The sequence below is a fragment of the Caretta caretta genome, chromosome 10, assembly GCF_965140235.1.
Source record: "Caretta caretta isolate rCarCar2 chromosome 10, rCarCar1.hap1, whole genome shotgun sequence".
Taxonomy (NCBI): domain Eukaryota; kingdom Metazoa; phylum Chordata; order Testudines; family Cheloniidae; genus Caretta; species Caretta caretta.
The window spans coordinates 66,933,149-66,960,039 of NC_134215.1; the positions used below are offsets into that span (position 1 = coordinate 66,933,149).

At 40.3% G+C, this 26,891-nt stretch overlaps 1 protein-coding gene across 1 annotated transcript in view; it reads right to left on the bottom strand.

Annotated features, from left to right (window-relative positions):
- Positions 1–26,891, bottom strand: part of HOMER2 (homer scaffold protein 2) — a 110,735-nt gene that overhangs the window by 20,868 nt on the left and 62,976 nt on the right. The window contains exons 3-5 of the mRNA XM_048867321.2: positions 14,068–14,199; positions 4,932–5,024; positions 318–457 (exon numbers count right to left, since the gene is read on the bottom strand). Of these exons, the coding sequence (XP_048723278.1) occupies positions 318–457; positions 4,932–5,024; positions 14,068–14,199 (365 nt within the window). The remainder of the gene's footprint in view (positions 1–317; positions 458–4,931; positions 5,025–14,067; positions 14,200–26,891) is intronic.

Here is a 26,891-nt window from a genome sequence, read left to right on the forward strand (position 1 = left end):
CCCTTATTGCTACAGAAACAACACATGACTATATGGGCTATGCTAAAATAGGACACATTTTTATTTCCCTTTACAATGATGTGGGTAATAGGCAGGCAATAACACAGATCCTATTACCACTTTTTTTGATCGCCTTCCCATTTTTTATGTAAGCTGTTCCTGTATCTACCTTGGTATTTGCCTTTTAACATGTATAGTAATTATTAGGTCAGATAGCGGTTTCCTTATTGAACCATCCCTGGATATGTATATGTAACCACTCCCAAAGAGTCACTCCACAGGCATTCAGTGCAATTTAGATATTACAAGAGATTCACCTTTGGGCTAGAGCAATTTTCAGTTTGTCATTCTCACTTTTCAGATGTGCATCAGCAGAGCCACCATGAGATGCCTTCTCATCATCTGTTCCATTTATGCTGGATGCCCGAGTAGAAGATGGTGTTTCACGTCCAGATTCCTGTAGCACAATCCACAGATTAGTGTTAACAAAGTCATGGAAATGTAGGGCTGGAAGGGTCCTCAAGAGTTTATCAAGTCCAGGCCCCTGTGCTGAGGCAGGACCACTTAAACATAGACCATCCCTCACAGGTGTTTGTCCAACCTGTTCTTAAAAATCTGCAACGAGAGGGATTCCACAATCTGCTGGAAGCCTATTCCAGAGCTTACCAGACTACCCTTATAGTTAGAAAGTTTGTCCTAGTAATTAACCTAAGTTTGTCCTAGTAATTAACCTAAGTCTCCCTCGCTGCAGAGGAAGCCCATTACTTCTTGACCTGCCTTTTGTGGACATGGAAAACAACTGATCTCTGAGTCTATCCTCTTTATAACAGCCCTTAACATATCTGAAGACTCAACAGACCCCTCTTCAAGCTTCTTTTTCAAGAGTAAGCATGCCCAGTGTGACCGAAAAACCTCTTGGTGCCAACTGGCAGAGGGTACATGGATGTTTATAGAGTTTTACCAGGATCCCCTGTGGCAGATGTATGTATATTCAATATACCAGAAGGTGGCATGTGAGAGATATACCACGGACCAAGAGCCCACTGGTCATTATAATAACTGTGAAATGTATGTATGTATAATGTTTAAGGAATTGCGTATCAGTACTGAAAATTTTCATCGTAAGGTATGTGAGTTAAGGCACATCACCAGAAGGTGATAAAACAAGCTTCTGTCATGTAGGAGGGAAAAAAGATGCTTCTCTCTCTCTCTGGCTGGTCATGTGTCTATTCTGTATCGTCCGCTTTGCAGTGGAGGCCTATTTGCATTACTGAGCCTGATGCTAAGCAGAAGATTGCAGATTCAACAAGAGAGGAAAGCTGCAGGAAAACACAAAAAAGCAAGAGGGTATCCCGTTTACAAGTAAAGACAGTGGATGTTTGGGGCATAACTGGAGGTACTGAGATACATTCCAGATCCTTCACCAAGGAGAAAAACTGTCAGTATGTTCTGCCTTGTGAAAGGAGGGTCATGGCCAACCTGGCTGGAAAATTTAATTAGAACAATATCTTGGTAGTTAAATCTAGGATTTAAAATGCATGTTATGATTTTATTTTACAGTTAACCATTTGTTTCCAATATTTTACTTGCTACTTCTCAAATCTCTATACTTCATTAAGTAAATTCTTACTAGTATTCACTGTAAACGTTATCTAACTGTTGTGTGTCAAATGGAGTGGTGACCTGAAGGGAAGCTAGTAAGCTGGTGTGGACTGCTTCATTGGGAGCAGCAAATCTGTGAATCCTGTGTGTAGTGGACCAGTGGCTGGTCACTCCAGGGGGACTCTTTGAGAGCTTGAGTCTTAGAGTGTGCCTAACCCTAAGAGAGAGAGCAGGGCCTGTGTTGCCCATGGCCCCTGGAGTTGGGGAGCTGACCCCAGCATGCACAGACAAGCCTGCCTCACACTAAGGGCAGGTAGTAATGAGGAACTTTGCAATCCTGGGAACCCCCAGGGAACTGTGTCTCACAGCTTTTTTTAAATTTTTCCTCATACATCAGGCTTTCTAACCCATTTATTATTTTTGTTACTCTCCTCTGGACTTGCTCCAATTTATCCACATCCTTCCTGAAGTGTGGTGCCCAGAACAGCACACAGTCCTCCAGCTGTTGCCTCACCAGTATCGAGTAGAGTGGGACAATTACCTCCCAGGTCTAACAAATGACAGTCCTGTTAATGCACCCTAGAATGAAACTGGCCTTTTTTGTAACTGCACCACAGTGTTGACTTGTATTCAATTTGTGACCTACTGTAACCCCCAGAATCCTTTTTAGCCGCACTACCACCTAGTTATTCCCTATTTTGAAGTTGTGCATTTAATTTTTCCTTCCCAACTGTATGTAGTAGTTGGCACTCCTCTTTACTGAATTTCATCTTGTTGATTTTAGACAAATTCTTCAATTTGTCAAGGTCATTTTCAATTCTAATCCTGTCCTCCAAAGAGCTTGCAACCTCTCTCAGCTTGATGTCATCTGAAAATTTTAGAAGCATTCTCTCTACTCCATTATCCAAGTAACTAATGAAAATACTGAATAGTACCAGACCCAGTGGGAACCCACTAGGGATGCCCTACCAGTTTGTCAGCAAACCACTGATAACTACCTCTGAGTACAGTCTTTCAACCAGCTGTGCACCCACTAATTTGATCTAGCTCACATTTCCCTAGTTTGCTTATGAGAATGTCAAAAACCTTACTAAAATCAAGATATATAACATCTACTTCTTTCCCCTATCCACTAGGCCAGTCACCCTGTCAAAGAAGGAAATCAGATGGTTTGGCATGATTAGTTCTTGACAAATCCATGCTGGCTATTCCTTATAACCCTATTATCCCTCTAGGTACTTACAAACTGATTGTTTCATAATTGGTTCCAGTATCTTTCCAGGTATCGAAGTTAGGCTGACTGGTCTATAATCGCCCCTCCCCCCCAGCATCTTTGTTCCCCTTTTAAAACATATGCCTACTTCCCTACCCCCCTCAAAAAAACCTCAGTGCCACTGAAAGGAAGTAAGCATTTACTTTTGTGACATAACATACTAGGTATGTGACACAAAATGCAATGGCAGATTACCTGGCATAGCCTATTTGAGGTAATGCTGTTGTCTGGGATGCCACTGTTTGTGGCCCAGACAAAGTAGTAAAAAAGTTTCTCTTCTTGTCAATCAAAATGCAGTCCTATCTTTATCTTCACATTGACTTTATCGGTACAAGTAAATACAGGTATCATAAGAGGTCATATTATATACCATGTCGTGTTATATATTTGCACTAAGCAAGAACATTTCTGATTCCCTTTAAGTAATGACAGATAGCTCCTTATCTGAGCCTAGTGATTCCCCCAGTGTGCACCAGTAGCCACTGGGACTGGTGAATAGTGACCCTCACATCTGTGCTATTTGTAACCTTGTCCCATGTCAAGTCAGTGAGACCAGGAAATAAAGACCAGTCTCTTATCAGCTCTCACATGCATCACATCTTCATGGCATACTAGACTATACACAGATTGTAACAGTAAATGTAATATTTAAAGAAGAACATTTAAAACACAGAACAGTAATAAAAAAAACTATCACAATGAAGTGCCCTGGGGGCAAAAGGCAGCCTCTTTTCAAAGAGAAAAAATATAATTTACAAAGTTTGCAAAATTTTCCAGAAGAATATTTTAAAATCAGTTTAAGCTACTGGAGCAAAGAAATACTACTGGAAGTTGTGAAGTACCCCAAAAAAAAAAAAAAAAGACACTTTCCTACTCCCAAGAGATTAACATCACACACTTTTTACCAGTGGTCAATTAACTTCCTTTGCTTTACATTAGACTCAATGGCCACAATTTTTTTTTTTAAAAGCATCTAATGTCAGGCTTCTAAGTCTGGTTTAGGGATCTAAACAAGGGGATTGATTTTCAGAAGAAATGAACACTAAGCAGTCTCACTGATGTCATAAAGGCTCTTCTGATTGTGTAGTTGAAGTAATCACTAAATAGAAGTTATTCTAACTTTCCTCCAAACCAACACTTTTATGCAAAACACAATGAATGAATTCCCATTAAACAAGGATTAATTCTTAGCTAGCTGTAGACTTCATGCAATTATAATGAATTATTGTAAGGGACTGTGATAAAACAATTATTGTAAGGGACTGTGATATCTCCACTTGTGATAAAACTTGATTTCATCATATTCTAACGTAAACAATTAACACTGGGTATAGTGGCATCTTTCTAAACCAAACTGTCCCAGACAGGTGTACTCCATGGACATACATTATAAACTCCCTTTCCACCAGTCACCGTGAGTAATGGATGGTAAAGCCTCACCTGCAGACAAACTATAATCACCCAACATCTCTGGATCACCCAACTTGGACAATGAAATACATGAGAACTCAAATTACACTAGCTATGTGACATTGTACAAACTGATCTCTAATACAGCCCCAACCAAACAAAAAAATGGGTTAGGCAACTGGCATAAGCAAGTGTTACAACAGATTCCATTTATTTATTGCTGAAATACTGTAGTGAGGCAAAAAGAAAAGGAGGACTTGTGGCACCTTAGAGACTAACAAATTTATCTGACCATAAGCTTTCGTGAGCTAACTTCATCAGATGCATTCAGGCAAAGTCCCCAGTGGCCACCACAATGAAGAACTATATCAAAGAATATATGGATGACCTTGTTATTTTTTCACTAACTTCCTGAAAAGACTATTATATGTAAGTGAGAAAGAGAAGGAGAGCGAGCACACAAGAAAAAGAATATTCCTCCAGCAATGTTAAAGACCAATAGTTAACAATGATATTTAACCATCTTCTTTGTTGACACTTTAAACTAGCTGCCAGAAGCAGGTATATTCCACTGCTGAATCTAGTCTCAAATAATTTTTCCTGCATATGTGTGTGTGTGTACATATATTACAGATAATTGACTTACCTGGGAATGATTGCTTGAGGTCTCAATTTTCTCTTGAGATCTGTCTCTTGCTAGTTTGGCAGCTTCTTTTACTTCCTGGAATTTCTCTGCAAACTGCCAAATGCATGAAAGATATTTATTAAAATCATTTAGGACACATTAACTGTTCAGAATAGAATCTTTATATGGTTTCTTTGTAGTCCGCAAACACCCATGACCATACAATCGCTTATGGCAATTTTTAAATTTTAGATATGAAACATTAAGTGTGTGCTTGATTTGAATTAAAAACAGATTCCCTTGGAAGGGATGGTAGTAACTCTGTTTTGAAAGCAAGGCAATATCTCCATAGTTTCTTTAGAAATTACTAATAATTATTTATTGCTGAAGAAAGAAAAAGTCTGGGGGGAAAAGTGAACGTGATTTAAAAAAAAATGTTCATCTATTAAAGTTTGAGGATAAAAGAAGTAGGTTTAGATTAACGGTTATCAAATGTCTTTTGTTCTGAAGGGAAAGGCAATTGAAAGAAAGAATATAAATGAGCTCGTGAGACCTTTGAGGGATTGAGGACAGGGTGTCATGAAGGAGCAGGAAGGTGAAATTAAGGTAACCCTCCACCCCAAAAATAAAGCGGAATGTGGGAGAAGATGGCCTCTCTCTTAAAAGTCTCATTATCTTATAGCTGTTAAAAATAAAGATATTAGACAATGTTTGAAGACTGAAAAGCTTTGGCTGTTTCTGTTCACATAAAATGTTCATTCAAATCACCAGGGAAAAAATGCAGTAAAGCTTCTATAGTTAAATCTAAAGATGGGATTTTCAAAACCAAGTTCCAGTAGGCTTTGTGCTTATGAAAGGCCCATCCTAAGGCCATGTAAATTGAAGGCCTCATTCTGCTGTTCTGGTCTTATATGCAAACCCCAATCATTATATGCAAACCCCAATCATTTAATTTTGTGGATCCTACCCCCAAAACACAGGTTCAAGGGGTGGGCAAGGGAGGCATCTAAATAAAAAGCATTCAGTATGAGGGTGGGTGTCTGTAACACTTCGAATGAGTCCTTCACTTCTACCAAAGGCAGTTCAAACGTACATGAATTTATTGTGGAGAAATTTCCAATATTGGAAAGGGAAGACAACATGAAACTTGCTCAACAGTCAGCCATATTTCCTTCCAGACAGGTATATTCCCTTCCCTAAATAGCATCCAACATGTAGAAGCCACATTTTATTACTTCAGGGTAGCTCATTCCCCCTCCTTCCAATATTGATTTTTTTAAAAAATCATCTGAATAGATCAATTTATTAAGCACCTCTCCACTGAAACAATTGGGCATGGCAGAATGATGGTTGAGAATATATATAATTAAAAACAATAAATAAATAGAACACAACACAACAAACATTCAAATGTGATAAAAACTACACTTACACTAAAATCCAGGAACAGAAGGGAGAACTACATCCGAGAAAGGGACAAGGGAAGAGTTAGCGGGCGTGGGAGGGAAGGGTTGTCACAATAAAAATATATCTTGAAAAGAAAGACATTTACAGATGTTGTTCAAAGGAGGAGAGGGATGGACTGAGATGGATTATAAAGAGGGAGTACCAAAGTGAAATCTCAGTCATCTGTTAAGTACAATGGTGAAATCCCTAAAAAGTGGGTGTCAAAACAAAAGCACCCCTCAGGAAGAAGGTCAAAAGATGCTCAAATATAGCCTTAGACTACACCACTAATAAAACCACATGATTCAACTCTTCAAAATTATATCGAGTCTATCCAAAGCCATTACACTGGTTAACACTCGGCACTTATCACACATTCCATCCAAAGATCTCCAAGTCCTTGCATACATTCATGAATTCAGTCACACAACACAGGTAAGTAAGTACTCTCATCACCTCAAATTTACAAGCATGGTAGCTGAGGCAGAGAGAGAGATGACTTGTTCAAGACCACATAGTGATTTGATACATGCTTCAGCAGCTGACACATTTACTATGGGGTTCTTACACCTTTCTCTGGTAGTGCCCATTGTCAGAGACAGGATTACCCTGAACAACATTCTATTATGTATATACACATTTGATTATATATATATATATATACACACACACATACACACACACACACGCAGATTGCTGCTAGAACATTGCAAGATCATTAGTTTTATCGATTACCATAATTCAGCTCTTACGCATGCCAAATTTCAGCCCTAAATGTAAAACTCTGAGAACGTCAGTAACCACAGACCCTTTTTAGAACAGAACCAAGTAGGTGGCCAGAACTACAGGCGTTGCTCTGTATGCCATCTATAAATAAGAAACCTAGATAAAACTACATCAGTAGATAACATATTATATAACACACACACACAGAGTGGAAATTACCATTAAACATATGTCATCACGGGATTCCGTTGGATGGGCATGCATGTGCTTAAAGCCATGGGGAATTTTAGATATAATATAGAGAGGGTTGCGAATATGATCTGTGAAGGTACATATTAAAACTCTGAACTCCAGAGTCCAGTCACCTTCAGCTGGAGTTGCATATGAAAAGTGTTTACTATTTGAAGGAATGTACAGGTCGTATACATGTGATTCCACTATATCTGGAGACCTATAAAATGCACTGAATACAACTGCACTATATTTTGTCCTTGAGTCATGAAACCCTGACCTTTCTAGGTAAAATACATTTTATGTTGCAACTGTTGTTACCAAAACATGTATAACAAGCAGATTATTTCTAGCATATTGTGTCAAAAATAAGCTCCAAACTTGGGTATCTTTAAGTCAGCATAGAGTATATATTAATGTTATATTGAGTCACTCTCTTACAATAAATCTTATGTATCAAAATTCCCATGAGTCTAAGTGCACTAGAAAAAAGATGAAAAACTGGAAAAAAGTAATCTTTCAAATTTGATTTCTGAAACTATCCTCATAATGGACACAGATGACCGCTCTGAAAAATAATGTGCGCTGTGAAGAGAACATTTTCCACCGTTCCATATAAAAAATTATATATGAACCCCCCCACTTCCCCCGACATTCTTTAACATATAACCAACAATGATCTCAGTCTGTTGTGTGATTTTAGTCAAAGCTAAAGTTTACTAATGCATTTTATTTAAATAAATGTGCTTCTAGCAGCAAAGACCAACAAAGGAATTGTCCACCAACTTAAAGGGACATCTTCACTTTAAAAACAGTCACATTTCTGAATTATGTTTACCCAATATTGTGGCTAGAGTTAGAGATTATTGCAACTGAAATTATAATGAAAAGTATTGTCTATTTGTTCAGTTTGTTACTTTATGCACTGAATGCTAACAAATGCATAAACAGTTTTGATGTTTCCTCTTTAGAAATGTCTTTTTTCTGCCTAATTTACACCTGTTGGATTCCACTAAACAATCTCTGCTTTCCACGGTTTGATAGGTGCACTTAGCTCTTGTGAGAAATGAAAGACTAACACCTGACTGTTCTTCTAACTGTGTAGCCATCGTAGTGGCAGACTAAATGTCTGCACCATTTCCAGTGCCAATTGCTACTTCAGCAACAGACAAGACATTTCTGAGGGAGGTTACAGAGTGTCTATGGAACTTTTGTGGCATTGGTAATATATATAAACCCAATCCACCATTGGCTGCAGAATCACAGGGATCCTATTTTCTGAGAATTCTTAATATATTATGCCCCCTGACCACAGCCCATTGGTATTAAAACCTGTATGTCACTTCTGTGATCTAGATAGGCCATGAGTTATTAAACCAGCATAACCGCTGGTTGCTTTTAATGTGTACTTTGTAATTAAAATGGCTAATTGTAAGTTCAGTAAGATCCTACTAAAATATTTTTAAAAATAAAGAAATGTAAGCAGAAAGTGATATTTTCTTGAGGGTGGAGGTATGTTTAGTTATTTAAAGTCTTTCAAAAAGTAGCCTCATTCCTCATCCTCACTCTTCTTTTCCCCTACTTCCACTGCTCTGGCTATTTCAAACGAACTCTTTTGGGCTGACAAACCTACCCAAAATTAGCAAAGGAAGGGAGAAAGGGGAGGAGATAGAAGGAAGGGAAAACAGCAACTAATCATTGCTGCAGGTTTGAAAGTACATTTCAGAGCCAGCCCCAGCTTCTGCAGCCAGTTATGAATTATATATGACATCTCACAGCAGTCCAGTAAACTGTGGGCACAGGCTGTATTAAAGGAAGGATTTGTTGCTACCAAATCTTGACAAGCGTTTTTGGTCTTGAGAAGGTGTATCATACAAATGCTATATTTGGTTATGAATCTCCCCTGCTGATATTTAATGAGGAATTGAAAGTGCTAATAAGTGTCACATAATATGAATTATTTGAAAGTAACTTGAATCTTCAGAAAGTTATTCACAGAAATATATATTTTAGTAGACCTTACATTTTACATGTTTAGGTTTTACATTTCTGGTGTTATGTTTTATTCCTCCTAAGCACAAGTTGCTCCAGTGCCAGAGCTATAAAACAGCTGCTACCCCCACCCCCCCAACCAGTCTCATTTATATTTAATTGCCAGCTCATTTTGCAGGAAGCTCTTGGAAACTAGGCTGTACGAAATTTGCCATTTATGTTTTATGAATGAGTTAAGATAATGGCCCACAATTAATGACTGGCTCATTCTGGCCATTCTCTTTGATATACCAGTTCAGGCACGCCATGTCACATCTCTGTCATCAAATGGATTGGTAGAAAAGTTAGGAGAAACAGCAAAGCATTCAATTAAAAAAAGCTGTGGTGGGCAGAAGAAACACACCTCACTATGGTTCTTTATGGAGATCACCATCTTAGAAACTACCAAAAACCTATTGCCAATAAGCTTCTTAGGCAAACAATTAACCCCGAAGTAGTGACAAGAGAGCTGTATATCAGGAAACGAGAACTGAAGCAGCTCTACAATAAGAACAACAAAGTTATGCAGATGGCAAGAATATCAGATTCCAAACAAAGTAGCTGATTATTTACACAAAAGCAACAGTTACACTATCCACCCCAAACTCATATGACCTAATCCATGCCTGAAAGCCTGTCTTACAGGAGGAACAAAAGATGGCTAAACAAAAGCAGAGGACAATGACTCTGTTTTTTGACAGCTAACCTAAGTCAGTGGCCACCGATAGGGTTGCCAACTTCTAATCACACAAAACCAAACTCTTGCCTCGCCCCCTGCCCAGAGGCCCCACTCCCGCTCTGGCTCGGGGTGGGGCTAGAAATGAAGGGTTCAGAGTGCAGGAGGAGGGGGTTAGGGCTCTGGGGTGGGGATGGAGATGAAGGGTTTTGGGTACAGGAGGGGGGCTCTGGGCTAAGGCCAAGGGGTTTGGAGTGCGGAAGGGGGCTCAGGGCTGGGGCAGAGGCTTGGGGTGTGGGTTTCAGTGTGGGGTGGGGGATGAGGAGTTTGGGGTACAGGAGGGGGCTCAGGGCTGGGGCAGGTGGTTGGGGTGCAGGAGGGGGTGAGGACTCCAGCTGGGGGGTGTGGGCTCTGGGATGCTGGAGGGGGCTGAGGGCTGGGGTGCAGGAGAGGGTTCGGGTTGCGGGCTCCAGCCGGGTGGCGCTTACCTCAGGCGGCTCCCGGAAGCAGCCGGCTTGTCCAGGTCCTAGGCAGAGGGGCCAGGGGCTATGCACGCCCCCTTGCCCACAGGTGCCACCCCTGCAGCTACCATTGGCCCTGATTCCCAGCTAATGGGAGCTGCGGAGCCTGGCCACACCTGTGCCTAGGAGCCAGACGTGCTGTCTGCTTCCAGGAGTTGCGCAAAGCCAGGGGGCCTGCTTTAGCCGCGCTGTGCGCCAACCGGTCTTTTAGCAGCCCGGTCATCATTACTCATCAGAGCTGCCAGGGTCCCTGCTCAACTGGGCATTCCAGTTGAAAACTGGACGCCTGGCAACCCTAGACACTGACCCCTGTCATGTGACAGGTTTATTAAAAACTTTTGTAACTGTGGCCTATTGTCAGGTGATTGGGGCCAAGAAATAAAAAACAGTTTCTTATCAGCTCTTTCTTGTCACCCCTTTATGACAAGGTCCACATGCAAAAAAGTGTACATGCATGGGAGGAGTATAGCTGCATGCTCAATAACTCTACTGTGTTCCACAAATAAGGTATGGAATCTTACTCTCTCTTTATTAAAAAGAGATAGGCCTATACGATGCTGGATTGGATAAGTGTTGTTTGGTTTAGGTATCAGAACTACATCTGTGTGTTAGAAGGTGCCCAGTAAGGACTTTGTTGCCTCAGAAGACTGAAGTGCACTTGCTAGTAAGGGAGTTACCGGTGTTTTAATATTTTATAGAATTCAGTGGTACCTCCTTCCAGCCCAGGACTCCTCCCTGATTTTAATGAAAAAATCACTTGTGGCCTACTAGTTAGAGCACTGGCCTGGGACTCAGGGGACTGGGTTTTATTCTCAGCTTGGCCACTGGCCTGTTGGGTGACCTTGGGTGAGTCACTTTACCTTTGTGTCTCAGTTTCTCCATCTGAAAAGTGCTGCATAAGAGCTAGGTACTTTTATTATTTCTTCCTATGCTATTGGGCCATCTAGTACTTCCCTTTCACTCTGTGTCAGTCTGGGCATTTTAATATCTTGCAGTATGTTTCCTCCCACATCTTCCACTTTACATATCTGCTAGTGTATCTCACTTGGAAATAGAATGCTAGTACTTTATTGATCCCTTTGTTTGCTTGCTTTGGAGTACCCCATTTTTGTCCTTAAAGTATGGTACGGCTGCTGTGGGTCTTCTGTTAGAGAGCAGTCTGGCATGTAATCTGCCTGATTTGTTCCCCAATTCATAGAGCCTTTGGCAAACGAGTGAGTTGCCTGTTTGTTTTTTATTGTTGTCAGTACTTCTAATGCTATTTTCGCATTCTTAATCTCTTTGACTAAGTCTACATTATTAGACACATTGCTTCTGCAAAATTTGTTCCTCTAACTCTTCCCGGTTTTGCCGATGTCTTTTTTCCCTATAACTATGGCATGAGATAGTATGTCCCCTTATTACTGCTTTAAATGCTTCCCATCTAGCTCCCAGGGTATATCCTGTGAGCTACTGTCCTTAATATAATTATCAATTATCCATTTCATTCACAAAGTTTGGGTCTTTTAACAAAACTTACTTATATATTACTAAACTTATATATTACTAAATCTCCAGCTTTTAATAATCCTGAACTGGACTTTATTTTCATGAAGACAGGAACAGGGTCAGAGATATTCCATTCAAATAAGATTTCATGTAGGAAACCTTTAGATATTGAAATTAAATCTATTCTAGTAAGTGTTTTTCGCAGTTTCAGAGAAAAAAAGGCAAAATCCAAATCTCCATTGTGTCCTGTTCTTTATATACTAGTTCCAGCATTTGAGCTTCTTTAGATGGACCTTGTCTCATTGGTAGTTTATCCCACATTGTGGCCAGACAGCTATTGAAGTCACCTGCCACTATTACCTTTGAATTCTGGACCATTGCCATCACTCCAAAATTATTTCTGAAGAAATGTATATTCCACACTCGGTGCATGTTTGTCCTCTGCACGCCCAACAACCACCTCATCTGCCTTCTGGATAGGTTTTAATCCTTTTACATTCCCATTCTACTTAATACACACACCTCTCTCTCATGGGAGCCGAAAGATACTCCATGGTACACATTCCTTTTAAGACTGATTCTTCTGTTTTGAGATAAGTTTCCTGAAGCATTGCCACAGATACATTCTCTTTTTTTTAAAGCAGGTAATATTTTTTCATTTTACTGAATGACTTAGTCCTATAAACATTCCAGGAGAACCAGATGGTTACCAGGACACTTTTCTAGTCACCCCAAGAGTGAAAACAATTTTGCATGATCATTTTTGCAAATGTGAAATATTTGCAAAAAATGCAGTCGTGTGGAAAATGCATGAACTCAGTAAGACCAATTTAACAAAAATAAGTTCACGTAGAATTCAGTCACCCAATTGACTGAAAGTAAACACATTACATCCAACAGGCTTTTCCTTTCCCTACAATGGTCAGTCTTTGCTGTTTCAGACCCAAGAAGCAGCTTTTAAAATTTCAACACTAGTACCTCTCAGACCAAAACATGCAAGAAGACAAAAGGAGAGTAATGGAGACTGTTTGGAATGCCCAAGGACGTGATATTTGGTTAACTGATAACACAGTGCCAATAAGGGTTGAGTGTTCATGCTTAAAACATCAACTATGTGTTAGATAAGTACCTTCTTTTATTGTGAGAACAAACATTCTGGTTGCTTGACTTGCGTTTGAAAAGTATTAATCGAATCACTGTGAGAGGTATTGTTTACACTACTAGTTATTCATTACCAGAGTTGGCTGGATATTTTACAAGCCTTCATTGTAACCTGTTCTGCAGACAAGTGACATAGGGGAGCTAGAACTAGAATCCTCAGCCTTCTGCTCCAAAAGCACAGGCTTACCCCAGCTGAGATAAAGGACAACTTTTCTTTATAGTCACTTGTAGTAATAGTCCCCTTAACATCAAAGGGCCAGCCACTATGGGTCAAATTCACTCATCAACACACAAACCAGTACACCACTACACTACATCCAAGGCCATATGTACTTCATAGGAAGACAATTTTGGATTCTAAATAAGCCTATTAGTTGGATGTCTGTTAAAATAATAGAGACTTCTCTGCAACATAGATGTAGAGTTAAGCATGCATAGGCAGCCTTAACGTTGGCATTTTCTGACATTTTAGTGCTTCACTTTGTATCCTTAATGTTCTTTTGATGTAGTTTTTGTATAAAATTAGCACGTAGTCTAGGAAAAGAGATGCCAAGAAACCGCTTAGACTGTATTTGAGAACATCTAAAAAACTAAGCTTCAAAATCTCATAGCCTTTTGTTTTTATAGAGGGCCACAGGTGATCAAATTAAAATGTATCCTTGTATCAGTGAACTTTGTAACCTTCACTGAGGCTCTATAAGCAACCACTGGATAGTTAGGAGTTTAACAACTTGCACATAGAGAAGAAGAGATAATTAATGAGCTACCGATAAATTCAATTTGTGAGACTCCTACCAGATTGGTACCGACAGTGCAGCAGTTCCCTAATTCACAAGAACCACAGCTGCTGTTTCAGAAATAAAATGAGCCCAGTTACCTTTGTTAGCTGCTGTTCAGAGGAAAAACCCAAACCAAACACAGTGTTTGCTCTGCTGTCCGCCCACTGACCAAACTTCTGCGATGTTTTCGTAAAGGTCATATTAGGTGTGATTGTGCTGTTTATAATCACCTGTTTTAAAAAAGTTGAAAAAAGAATTAGATACGGAAGCAACACCTGAAATGCATATTCTAGCAACATCATTATTCAGAATGATTAGCAGGTTCCCAGTCTAAATTTGGAGTTTGCGGTAGGCATGAAGGATTTTACTTATGAAATATTTTAATACCTTGACTGTCACTTGATTCACATGCTCAATAACTTTTTATTTAAAAAAATGCCACTGTGGTCCCACAGCTTACTACTCCTGCACTATTTCATTGAAATTAGAACTCTGTCATAGTCAAAGAGGAAGTAGATTACTTTAGCAATGATAGGAGTGAAAATGTTTTTCCTCTGTAATCCACTACTATTAAAAGAGAGCTCACAGAGCATCAGGAAAATGCTTCCTTTGAGGAGCTGAAATACTGATTGAATGCTGGGCTGGCAATGTTGAGAATTACAGGAAAAATCTTTGGACATAAAAATAATTAATACAAGGAAAAAATACAAAATTAGTCCATGCAATTTCTATAGGAATGTTACAGATTCAAGACAGAGATGTCTTTTTTCTATTCTCCTCTCTTGCTAACTTCATTTTGTTAGGATTTTTTCTGCAATCTTCCAATTTCCAGGAATTTCTTTTGACCAATGTATTTTGCCATATTTTGTTTTATCATCTTCTTTGTAAATGGCTGTAGTTGTAAATGAATGTATTTATTAGATGCTCCCATAAAACTTTCAGTAAGCATTATAATAAATGGCCAGTCAAAAACACCTCTACATACTCTTTTAACAGCTTCCAATACCTGGTGTGAGGGCCAGGCACATCCAAGGCCAAGAGTTCTGGGCTGAAGGGCAGGGTCTTTGTTGGGAACTCACAGCAGCACTTCCATTTTTAGCATTTCATAGGCACTAGGAACCTAATTCTCTGCTGCTTAGCACCTTGTGTAGCCATTTACCTACTTAGCACATGTATAAATGACCATACAAGGAGCTAGGCTGGTGAAAGTCAGGCACCAGGGCTGGGAAGGATGTACTTTGTAGGGACTGTTTTTTTTTTTTTATAAACACACACACACACACACACACAAAATATGAAAATATTTTGATTGTCATTTTTCTCTCTCCTTTCCCACCTTGTTGTTTTTCTCCTCCCCACCATTTCTGAACTCTTCTCTCTCCCATTGTCTTTATGTTTTCCCTTCTGTTCCCTGTCCTTCCTTGTCCCCTTCTTCTCAATGACTCCCTGGCTCTTTTTCCCTCCATCTGCAAGCATGCTCGCTGCCCCATTGGTGGTTCTCTCATTCCTCCTTTGTCCTGGTTGCCTCTGTCCTGCAGTGAACCGCTCCTGCAGCATTTGATCTCTGCTGCTGAAGCATCTGGGCAGAGTAGGCCACAGAATACCAATCAGAAAAGCATTCTCCACAGGTAGGCAGAGCAAGGAACTGCCTTCTGATCAGCGCTCTGCTCCCCACTATGTCACTTCAGGCAGACATGCAAGCTGATCCAGAGGTGCTAAGGGGGTTAACTCCAGAGGAGGGAGCCCCAAATGAGCAGCACAGCCGTGCTTAATTTCAGGACTGTCCCAGGTGATCTGGGAGAGTTGTGAACTGTAGCATCAATAACTGTATATAATGATATCTTCAAGAGCCAGATTCTGCCTCTTTTGCTCAGTTTGATTAGTACCTTAAGCAATGGGGCATCTCATGAAATAAGGTACTATTTTACAAGAGGAAAGCTATCAAAGGGGGATCTGGAAAAGAATGTACTGGCGCTAGCATAAAATACCATCTTACTATGCAGGTTTTATATACATCAGTTCATTAGGACAGATCTTAATCATGTGGTTGCAAAAAGAAAATATAGTTATGTCTAAAGACTTTTTTCCCCCTTGAAAATGTATCCGAATACAACGGTCTATTAGTAGAAGAGGAGCTTTCTTTAGGAACATGCACCATTGTGTCCAATATGCAAATTATATGCTAATTAAGCTATATCTGCAGGACAGTTTAATTAACACGATCAGGAAGTATCCTGGCAACACCATCTATGATGTATTTCAAGCAGAATTTTTTTCTAAACTATAATTTATATTGAGCAAAAAGTGTTTTATGCAATTCACAATATGATTCCTCCTCCCCCCTCCTTTCTTAACTTTTATGACCTTTCAGAGTAGCAGCCGTGTTAGTCTGTATCCGCAAAAAGAAAAGGAGGACTTGTGGCACCTTAGAGACAAATAAATTTGTTAGAGCATAAGCTTTCGTGAGCTACAGCATGCATCCGATGAAGTGAGCTGTAGCTCACGGAAGCTTATGCTCAAATAAATTGGTTAGTCTCTAAGGTGCCACTAGTCCTCCTGTTCTTTTTATGACCTTGCCATTAGTGCTCCTATTTTTTTCTTATAATCCAGTCAACTTTACTCTTTCCCTCTTTCTACTATTTCCTCTTCTGAATACATACCATAATGCTTTGCGATATGCATAGATATATTTATCACCTCACTTCATGGCATGCGATTTGCGACAAAATTAGTTTTAAAAAAGAAGTGCACAGCAATACAGATCCAAATAGCAACCAAACACAAATGTGCTTGAAGATATTCCCCTGCATTTTGACAAACGAACTAAAATAGACGGGGGCAGGGGGATGTTACTCTTCTGAAGCTTTTTTTGTTTTGTTTTAAAAGAATCAGAATGGCAGAGGCAGTGGCTAATATACATAGTATGTAACTGATCTTTCATACTACATTTTTCTGAATGGCTGACTCAGAGGTTCAAATATAAACAGATTTCCAGATACACTCTTCTCTACCACAGAAATAGCAAAGGAAATAGCAGCTGCAATTCAAAAGAAAATCCAAGTGTAATGTGAGATATTCAAGCCTTTACATCTAAATGCAAAGAAGAGCAAAACCCTAAGGATTTTAGTTAAGTGATCTATATAACTAATTGTCAATGCAATATGAATATGCCATCTTGATGAGAGGATACTGAATAGGACCATTGGAAGGCCACGAAAGCCACCATTTCTAAACTGCTTATGGGAAATAGTTTTTTTTTTTTTAAATAAAACATTTATGTTAAGTGGTTAAACCAACTACAAATGAAATCAAGTTTTTTCAATTATAAAATTTACTTCAGAATTTAGAAATGCTCAACATTTCCAAGGCTTTCAAGTGGTTAAAACTATTCTTTGAATCCTAATCTGCATCTTAAACTGGGCTCCCATAGGAAAATATTCATAAAATGGCAGCCATTACTGACAGACAATGGCCCCACTCACTGGACAGAAACTGAAAGAGCAATAAAATTTTTCAAAAAGCTACTTTGAAAAGATCCTTCAATAAATATTTACATTTCTTAGAACTATAAAGCTAGATGTATCATTTATGATAATGTGTAATAAGCTATAAAGGGACTAAGACAGTGAGTTGTAGACACGTAACAACACCTGCTTGGGAAAGGAAGTGAAAAACATTAGGTGCTATCTGTTAAACATGGCAAAGTTTAGCTTTTTTGGCAGCCAAAATGCAAGGAAATGTTGCACAGTGATCAGATATCTTCAAGGAACTGACAGTTCATCTATTTTTTATAAGCTGCAATTAAGAAACTACCAGTGAGCTGGCTCTAACTGTTACTCCCTAGTCTGCCAATTACTTAATTAAGATTTCTTTTTGTGCACAGGAAAGTAAGAGAATAAAAGGTGTAAGAGACTAAACTAGAAATGCACTAAATTGGTTCAGAGAAGTTAGGGGCCATTTTAACCATATCTATAATATTTTACTACCTGCCTGTTCTTCCTACCCATCTCCATCTAGTCAGGTAATTGGACAAACAGGGGGAAGGATTCTGATAGGAAAACAATCAGGAAAAGTCCACTTTCGAAGAGACTGCTGTGTTAAAGCACCTAAGAATATTCAGCATACAGGTTCACTCAATTATCTGAACATTCTTCCGTTTTTTTGAAAGCAGAGATGCTTTTACCTGTAATGAACTATCCAGTGTGCTATGGATATGGAGAGAGAGAGAGGGGAGAGGAAGCAGGCACAAGGCCTTACGTATTCACAAATACATAATACAAAACAGCTCCATCTTAGTGTCCCTGCATTACTAACTTGCTTAAAGCAAGAGTGGTTGTGTCCAAACTGTTCTGCCACTACACTAATAGCACGCAACGCACAGCTGGGACCAACATTTTGTATATTCGTTATTTATCTCTATTGGAAAAACAGATTTAAAAGACAGTTAATTCTATTGGGTTTTGAAATAAAAGTGGGAACTGGAATTTGAATGTTACATGCAGGAGGGAAATTGTGTTTATTTAAGATGTTGCTCACTAAGATAACCTCATGAGATACCCAGCTTGTTTTTAACATGGTTCCCAAAGGAGCAGCAGTCATGTAATAGCGCTCCAACATTACTTGGTACCATACAATACATCATAGGACACAATTTCAAACAGCAGACAATCCTTCCATTCTTTTTGCATAGAACAGGTTTGTTAGGAGAAGAGAGTCAAAAATCTCTTAAATCCAGACATTGCCGCTAACAGCTGCAGTATCATATAGTTAAACAAAAAGCTAACAAGTAAAAAAAACCCACAACCCTGGAAAATCCTGTCATTTAATATTTAGAGATGAAAAACACCTCTAATTTCTATGTTTCTGTAGCCTATAAATATTTGAAGACTGTAAACACTAAGAATAGAAAGGACAGAGAGACACAAGGTTATAAGAAAGAATAAGAGGCGCGCATTAAAAAGATAAATTTAGAATGAATATCAGGAAAATCTGTCTGACCGTTCGCTCCATTAGTCTGTGGAATCGTCTCCGAAGGGAAGTGATGGAAACGTCTTTGCTTGGGACTCAAAACTAAATTATACACTAGATTAGCAAATTCACTTCAATAAAAACTTCTGCAATGGACAGAATAATCTGACAGGACTTCTCCATCTGTAACTTCCTGGATCTGTTATTCTATTTCTGTAAGAAAAGATGACCCAGCAAATCCAACAGACACATGTAATAATTTTGGATTTGGGCTGCACTAATATAATACAAGCACTAGATGCAATTATGACTGTACCAGAAACTTGAATAATCTTTCAACCTTTAATCCAGAATTGAAGGTTCAATGGTCATAGAGCTTCTTGGCAGAATAATCTAATCAAATATGATCAAGACCAGAGATAGTTAGTGAGTTTTCCTTAGAGACGGGGCAGAGGAGAAAGTAATGTAATAAGCACCCTTAAAGAATAATAAACTCATTTATCACACAAACTAAGTTCTGTATGTGTGGTAAAAGAAAGAATCACTCTTTACTTTGACATCTATACTAAGTGTATCGATAGTTATTGTTCCTGAAATGTCTATATAAAACAATTTATATTAATCGCACCTCCTTCAGCAAGAGAGAAAACCCTAATGGATATCCTGTATAATAAAAATAATTAAAAAAACATGATGCAACCCATCTCAGTACAAGCTTAGTGCTACAATGCCCAGACAGCAAGTTCTCAAAGTGATATTTGACTCTAGATACTTTAACAGAATGGCCTGAAAAAGGGAATGTTTGTTGGATAAAAGTTAACATAAATATGCTGGAAGCTATGAAGACACATATACAGCAGATGACATCTATGGTAAAGCCTTCATGCAGAGAGACTCAGCCAAATAAGTAAATTGTATAGGCTACAAGAAAGCATAAACCTGTAGAAAAAGAGAGAGAAACTATGGGTGATGTAAGTTGTCAAAATGCTTGTGAGATGCACAGAGACTTTTTTAAAGTTGTAGGACTTTGGCATCTAAGAAGTCTGAGGTTTGAGGTCTGTGTGATAGCACTGCACTGGGCAGAAAGTGGCTCTCTTGATTCACAGATGTATTACTCATGTACAACTTGCAGAACCAGTACAAAAATGCCAGCATGCTTCCCAAAAGCAAGGGTAAAGGAAAAAAATAGAGATATTTGTGAATCACTCATTACATTACATATTGTCACCATTTCACGAAGTCATGGATAGGGCAGGGGATTTAAAAACAGCACAATTGTCAGTCAGCTGAAGATCAACAGAATGGAGCTAAGGGATCTTTGGGATTTAGGTTTCTTTAGGTTGGCCTGGTGCTGAACAGATGCCCTGTGGCATCAGGCACTGCTTGCCAGACGAGCACTCCTCCCTGCTCCTCTAAAATAAGGGAGGAGTAAAGATCCCAGAGGCTCAACTCCAAAAGGAAGAGGAAAAAGACCCCACCGGGATCTTGGCAGAGCGGTAGGCATACCTATATGGTGTGGCAACTCGCAAGCAGGACATATTCCAAGGTAATAATATTTCCTATACACAAGAACCTTCTGCAAGAATATCCACCAGGTCTGAATATCATCCAATTTACCTGCTCCAACCAAGAACTTCTCTACATGTGGAAATTAAATGGAATAACTGCTGCAAAGTTCCTTTCCAAATGCAAACAGATGGACATCATACCAAAAGGAGTGAAGGTAAAAAATCCATTACAATCTACATACCACACAGACTATGCTGACAGCTTGTGCCACGCACTCTCAAAGAAACTGCGGAACCACCTGATCAACATCCTCTACAGCAAACAGGGAAAGATTAAGAATGAGCTCTCAAAACTGGATACTCTCATAAAAAAACAACCTTCCACACAAACTTCCTCGTGGTTGGACTTTACAAAAACTAGACAAGCCATTTACAACACACACTTTGCTTCTCTACAAAAGAAAAAGGACACTAAACTATCTAAACTACTACATGCCACAAGGGGCCACAGCAATGGTTCCCTTAACCCACCCAGCAATATTGTTAATCTATCCAACTATATTCTTAGCCCAGCAGAAGAATCTGTCCTATCTTGGGGTCTCTCCTTCTGCCTCTCCACCCCCGCAAACATGATACAGTTCTGTAGTGACCTAGAATCCTATTTTCGACGTCTCTGACTCAAGGAATATTTCCAACACACCTCTGAACAACATACTAATCCACAGAGACCTCCCTACCAACACTACAAAAAGAAGGATTCTAGGTGGACTCCTCCTGAAGGTCGAAACAACAGACTGGACTTCTACATAGAATGCTTCCGCCGACGTGCATGGGCTGAAATTGTGGAAAAGCAGCATCACTTGCCCCACAACCTCAGCCGTGCAGAACACAATGCCATCCACAGCCTCAGAAACAACTCTGACATCATAATCAAAAAGGCTGACAAAGGAGGTGCTGTCGTCATCATGAATAGGTCGGAATATGAACAAGAGGCTGCTAGGCACTCTGCAACACCACTTTCTACAAGCCGTTACTCTCTGATCCCACTGAGGGTTACCAAAAGAAACTACAGCATTTGCTCAAGAAACTCCCTGAAAAAGCACAAGAACAAATCCGCACAGACACACCCCTGGAGCCCCGACCTGGGATATTCTACTACCCAAGAATCCATAAACCCAAGAATCCATAAAGAATCTATACTACCCAAGATCCATAAACCTGGAAATCCTGGATGCCCCATCCTCTCAGGCATTGGCACCCTGAGAGCAGGATTGTCTGGCTATGTAGACTCCCTCCTCAGCCCCTATGCTACCAGCACTCCCAGCTATCTTCGGGACACCACTGACTTCCTGAGGTAACTACAATCCATCGGTGATCTTCCTGAAAACACCATCCTGGCCACTATGGATGTAGAAGCCCTCTACACCAACATTCCACACAAAGATGGACTACAAGCTGTCAGGAACAGTATCCCCGCTAATGTCACGGCAAACCTGGTGGCTGAACTTTGTGACTTTGTCCTCACCCATAACTATTTCACATTTGGGGACAATGTATACCTTCAAACCAGCAGCACTGCTATGGGTACACGCATGGCCCCACAGTATGCCAACATTTTTATGGCTGACTTAGAACAATGCTTCCTCAGCTCTTGTCCCCTAATGCCCCTGCTCTACTTGCGCTATATTGATGACATCTTCATCATCTGGACCCATGGAAAAGAAGCCCTTGAGGAATTCCACCATGATTTCAACAATTTCCATCCCACCATCAACCTCAGATGCCTGGACCAGTCCACACAAGAGATCCACTTCCTGGACACTACTGTGCTAATAAGCGATGGTCACAAACACCACCCTATACCGGAAACTACTGACCTCTATTCCTACCTACATGCCTCCAGCTTTCACCCAGATCACACCACACGATCCATTGTCTACAGCCAAGCTCTACGATACAACCGCATTTGCGCCAACCCCTCAGACAGAGACAAACACCTACAAGATCTCTATCAAGCATTCTTACAACTACAATACCCACCTGCTGAAGTGAAGAAACAGATTGACACAGCCAGAAGAGTACCCAGAAGTCACTTACTACAGGACAGGCCCAACAAAGAAAATAACAGAACGCCACTAGCCATCACCTTCAGCCCCCAACTAAAACCTCTCCAACACATCATCAACAATCTACAACCTATCCTGAAGGACGACCCATCACTCTCACAGATCTTGGGAGACAGGCCAGTCCTTGCTTATAGACAGCCCCCAACCTGAAGCAAATACTCACCAACAACTACACACCACACAACAGAACCACTAACCCAGGAACCTATCCTTGCAACAAAGCCCGTTGCCAACTGTGTCCACATATCTATTCAGGGGACACCATCATAGGGCCTAATCACATCAGCCACACTATCAGAGGCTCGTTCACCTGCACATCTACCAATGTGATATGTGCCAGCAATGCCCCTCTGCCATGTACATTGGTCAAACTGGACAGTCTCTACGTAGAAGAATAAATGGACACAAATCAGATGTCAAGAATTATAACATTCATAAACCAGTCGGAGAACACTTCAGTCTCTCTGGTCACTAGATTACAGACCTAAAAGTCACAATATTACAACAAAAAGACTTCAAAAACAGACTCCAACGAGAGACTGCTGAATTGGAATTAATTTGCAAACTGGATACAATTAACTTAGGCTTGAATAGAGACTGGGAGTGGATGGGTCATTACACAAAGTAAAACTATTTCCCCATGTTTATTCCCTGCCACCCCTACCGTTCCTCAGACGTTCTTGTCAACTGCTGGAAATGGCCCACCTTGATTACCACTACAAAAGGTTTTCTTCCCCTCTCCCCCGCTGACATTAGCTCATCTTAAGTGATCACTCTCCTTACAGTGTGTATGATAACACCCATTGTTTTGTGTTCTCTGTGTATATGAATCTCCCCACTGTATTTTCCACTGAATGCATCTGATGAAGTGAGCTGTAGCTCACTAAAGCTTATGCTCAAATAAATTGGTTAGTCTCTAAGGTGCCACAAGTACTCCTTTTCTTTTTGCTGCAAAGTAGCTAGTCCTTTAGCCAGTATATTTTGGAAGTTGATTAAGCTAAACTGGAAAAAGGCACTAAGAGTACCCACACAGGAGTTAACACAGAATAGCTCTTGCATTTTAAATTCATATCCTTAATCTGGAATAACTTCCCCACATGGACTGTAGGCCTGGCTTGACATGAGTAACTGGAAATGGGGGTGGCCTTATTTTATGAGAGACAGAATTAGGCAGGTAAATGGATCAGCAGGCTGAAAACAGAATGTCTATAAAAGATACGATAAGAGGAAACACACAGGGAACAATTTACAATGGCTAAGATAACAATGGCTAAAATAAGCCTGGAACATAAATTGAGGTAAGGAGTAAATTGTGCGTGGACAGAGCCTGCTGTACAGCTTCTTACAACCCAATCCAAAAATATGTGATGCAATGTATGGCAAATGCAATGTAATGTCTAAATGTAGATAAAGGGAGAGGTCTGCTGTGTAACTTTGGATGTGTGTTATGCCCTGTTCCCACCCTCTATGCTTGAGCCTGACCAACTCAGCGTAGCTTTCCTGTATGCCAAATAAAGGAACCACAGTGATGAGACTGGAGTCAAACTGAGCTTTTGTAGAACCAAGTGGAAGAGGTCTAGAGGAACCCTAATATGGACATGCCCAAAATAACGAAGCCAAGGTAACTGACCATTAAGTCAGTCATTAAGGTTACCTAAACAAGCTACTAATAATTTCTCAGTTATGCTCTCAAAGGTGTGAAGCTGAATGTGTGTGTGTGCCCCTCAACTGAAATTTCATTTCCCCAGCCCTCTAGGCTGCACGTCTGCAATAAGGGCAAGTCTCAGGGCTTGTCTAGACTAGGGGTCGGCAACCTTTTAGAAGTGGTGTGCTGAGTCTTCATTTATTTACTTTAATTTAAGGTTTTACATGCCAATAATACATTTTAACATTTTTTAGAAGGTCTCTCTCTAGAAGTCTATATATCAGGGGTCGGCAAGCTTTCCCCTCCCCTCCGCCCTGCAAGGAGAGAGCGGTCGGCGGGGGGCGGAGAAGAGCGGGCCGCGCAGGGCAGGATTTTTAATAGCAGGCTGCTGTCTGCTGGGGTAGGCAGACAGCAGCGTGCCATTAAAAATTGGCTCGCGTGCCATCTTTGGCACACGTGCCATAGGTTACTGACCCCTGATCTCGAGTATTCTTCCTTGTCTATGGTCCACCAAAAATATATATATTTTAAAAAAAGCTTTGTTAATCAAGACTGCTATGAAAAGAAACAAAACACAGGAGTAGAGCAAAGAAACAATCCAATAGCAACTAAGGAGTCAGAAATTGAGAACAGTACTCTGGCTCAAGCAATGAGCCTGTAATGCAGGCGGATTAATTATAGTTGTTATAATCACTACCAGTGAATGTAATCAAGTTTCCCCCCCCCCCTTTCTGCCAAGTCTTTGTGGGAGATGCTTCTAAAAATTGTGAGTGCTGCTACACCCTGAGAAATACAATCTGACACACCCATTCGCTGGAAATTGAATGTAGTAGCTGTGTGCATGCATTGGTCTTGATTCATCTGCACAACCTGCCACGTACCACTTGCTTTAATTTGGATGAGTTGAAGATAAGGATGTATTAGATAGAGATGTGTCATAATTCAAAGAAGAGCTTTATAATTCTTCTCTCTTCATGTTCCTCTTTGCTCCTCTACATCACTTATGCACGATTGAGGGGCTTAGAGTGTTGGTGGGACAATACTTGAGACCAGACCTGATTTTATCACCAGATAATTAGTTACAGGTGCCGAACAAAAGACCAGCATTTTAGCCCCATGTATCTGACAAGGCTGGTTATTTGCAGGGACTTCTGTTGTACGTGCAACTAGCCCAGCAGGTTTGGTATTTCAATACTGATTATTCTTCACATCCCTTTGCCCTATGGATCTACTTTGCAGCCAGCCAAAATAGTCAAGTTGAGTGATGGGGGTGTGTTTTTAAACCCCAAGTTAAAACAAATCAAACAAAACCCATATATGATTTACATCTGGAAATGGCTCCTAACCCATTTTATGAATAGATGTAAAAGTACTAAAAAAAAAAAAAAGACTAAGCAGTCTTCCACTGAGAAAATAATTCTGTGATGAAGTCCCTACTGAGAAACCTGTCTAAATGCAATGAAAAAATGTTCCTGCTTTATGTGAATTCTACTAGGTAATTTTGCAGCTACACCTACTCCAAATATATCATCTTTCAAGGTAATTAACATCGCCACTGGTTTGGGTAGGCTTTTTCGGGGGAGGGTCCAATCTAAATCTCAAATGTCTGCTTTGACAGCTAATTTTTTTTTCCCTTGAAGGCACAGTGCACACATCCAGCCACCCACACTATTCAAAAGCCTGAGTACTGTTTCATGTAGGAAATCTACAGCCTGTCTTTCCAAGCACTTTTAATCATTTGATATGAACTGTTATTTATAGATTTAATGTAATTTTTATAAGGAATATAAACAAAGTTTTCTGTATTGTTTTTACTTGCTAGGAAGGGAGCCTTCTAATTTGTCCATGGGGTGTACACAATGGATACTTGGGGCTAGATCTGTAAAGGAATTTAGGTGCCCAAATCCAAAATTTAGAACCTCAAAACCCTCACTTAGCTGCCACCAGATCCTGTAGGTGCCAACATTCCCATAAATAAAGCCCCAAAGATGCCTACATTTCTGCTGGTGGGCACCGGCAGAGCCTAAACCTCAGTGAGATTCACAAACTAGGAGTTTCCCAGCCTAATGGATCAGGCCCTGCATAAAACACAGCCGTATATTCTTTAGCCCAGTGCTTAGATCAGTCATGGAGAATGTGGGCCACCCAGGTTCCAATCCCCACTCTGCCTGAGAGTAGCAGGGACCTGAACCCAGGTATCCCACCTGTGAGGGAGTGTCCTACTCACGAGGCTATGGGGTATTTTGGGTGGGGGCTCTCCCAAGCTCTCCTGTTGAAGCTGTTCCACTTTATAAAATAATAGACTATTCACTGGACTAGAATGAGTCCATGATCCAGTGGCTAGGGCACCCACTGGGATGTGGGAGAGCCACATTCAAGTCTGTATTCCTTTTTTGCAAAAAAAAAAAAAAAAGAAAAGCCTGATCCAGCTTAGGTGCTGAACTCCAGAAGAGGGTTTGTGACTGTGAATCCCAGGTGGAGATAGGCACCTAATTCCCTTTGAAGGGCAGGGCTTAGGCCACACCCCTCTCCTCAGCATTTCCCACTGGCTAGCTCTGCCTAGCTCAGCACACAGTCTTTTGTGGATCCCATTCTTAGGTGCCTAACTGTTCCCATGCATTGTATAGGGTGCCTGGGTGACCAACTGGGGCGGTGAATTCCACTGGTTGGCAGGG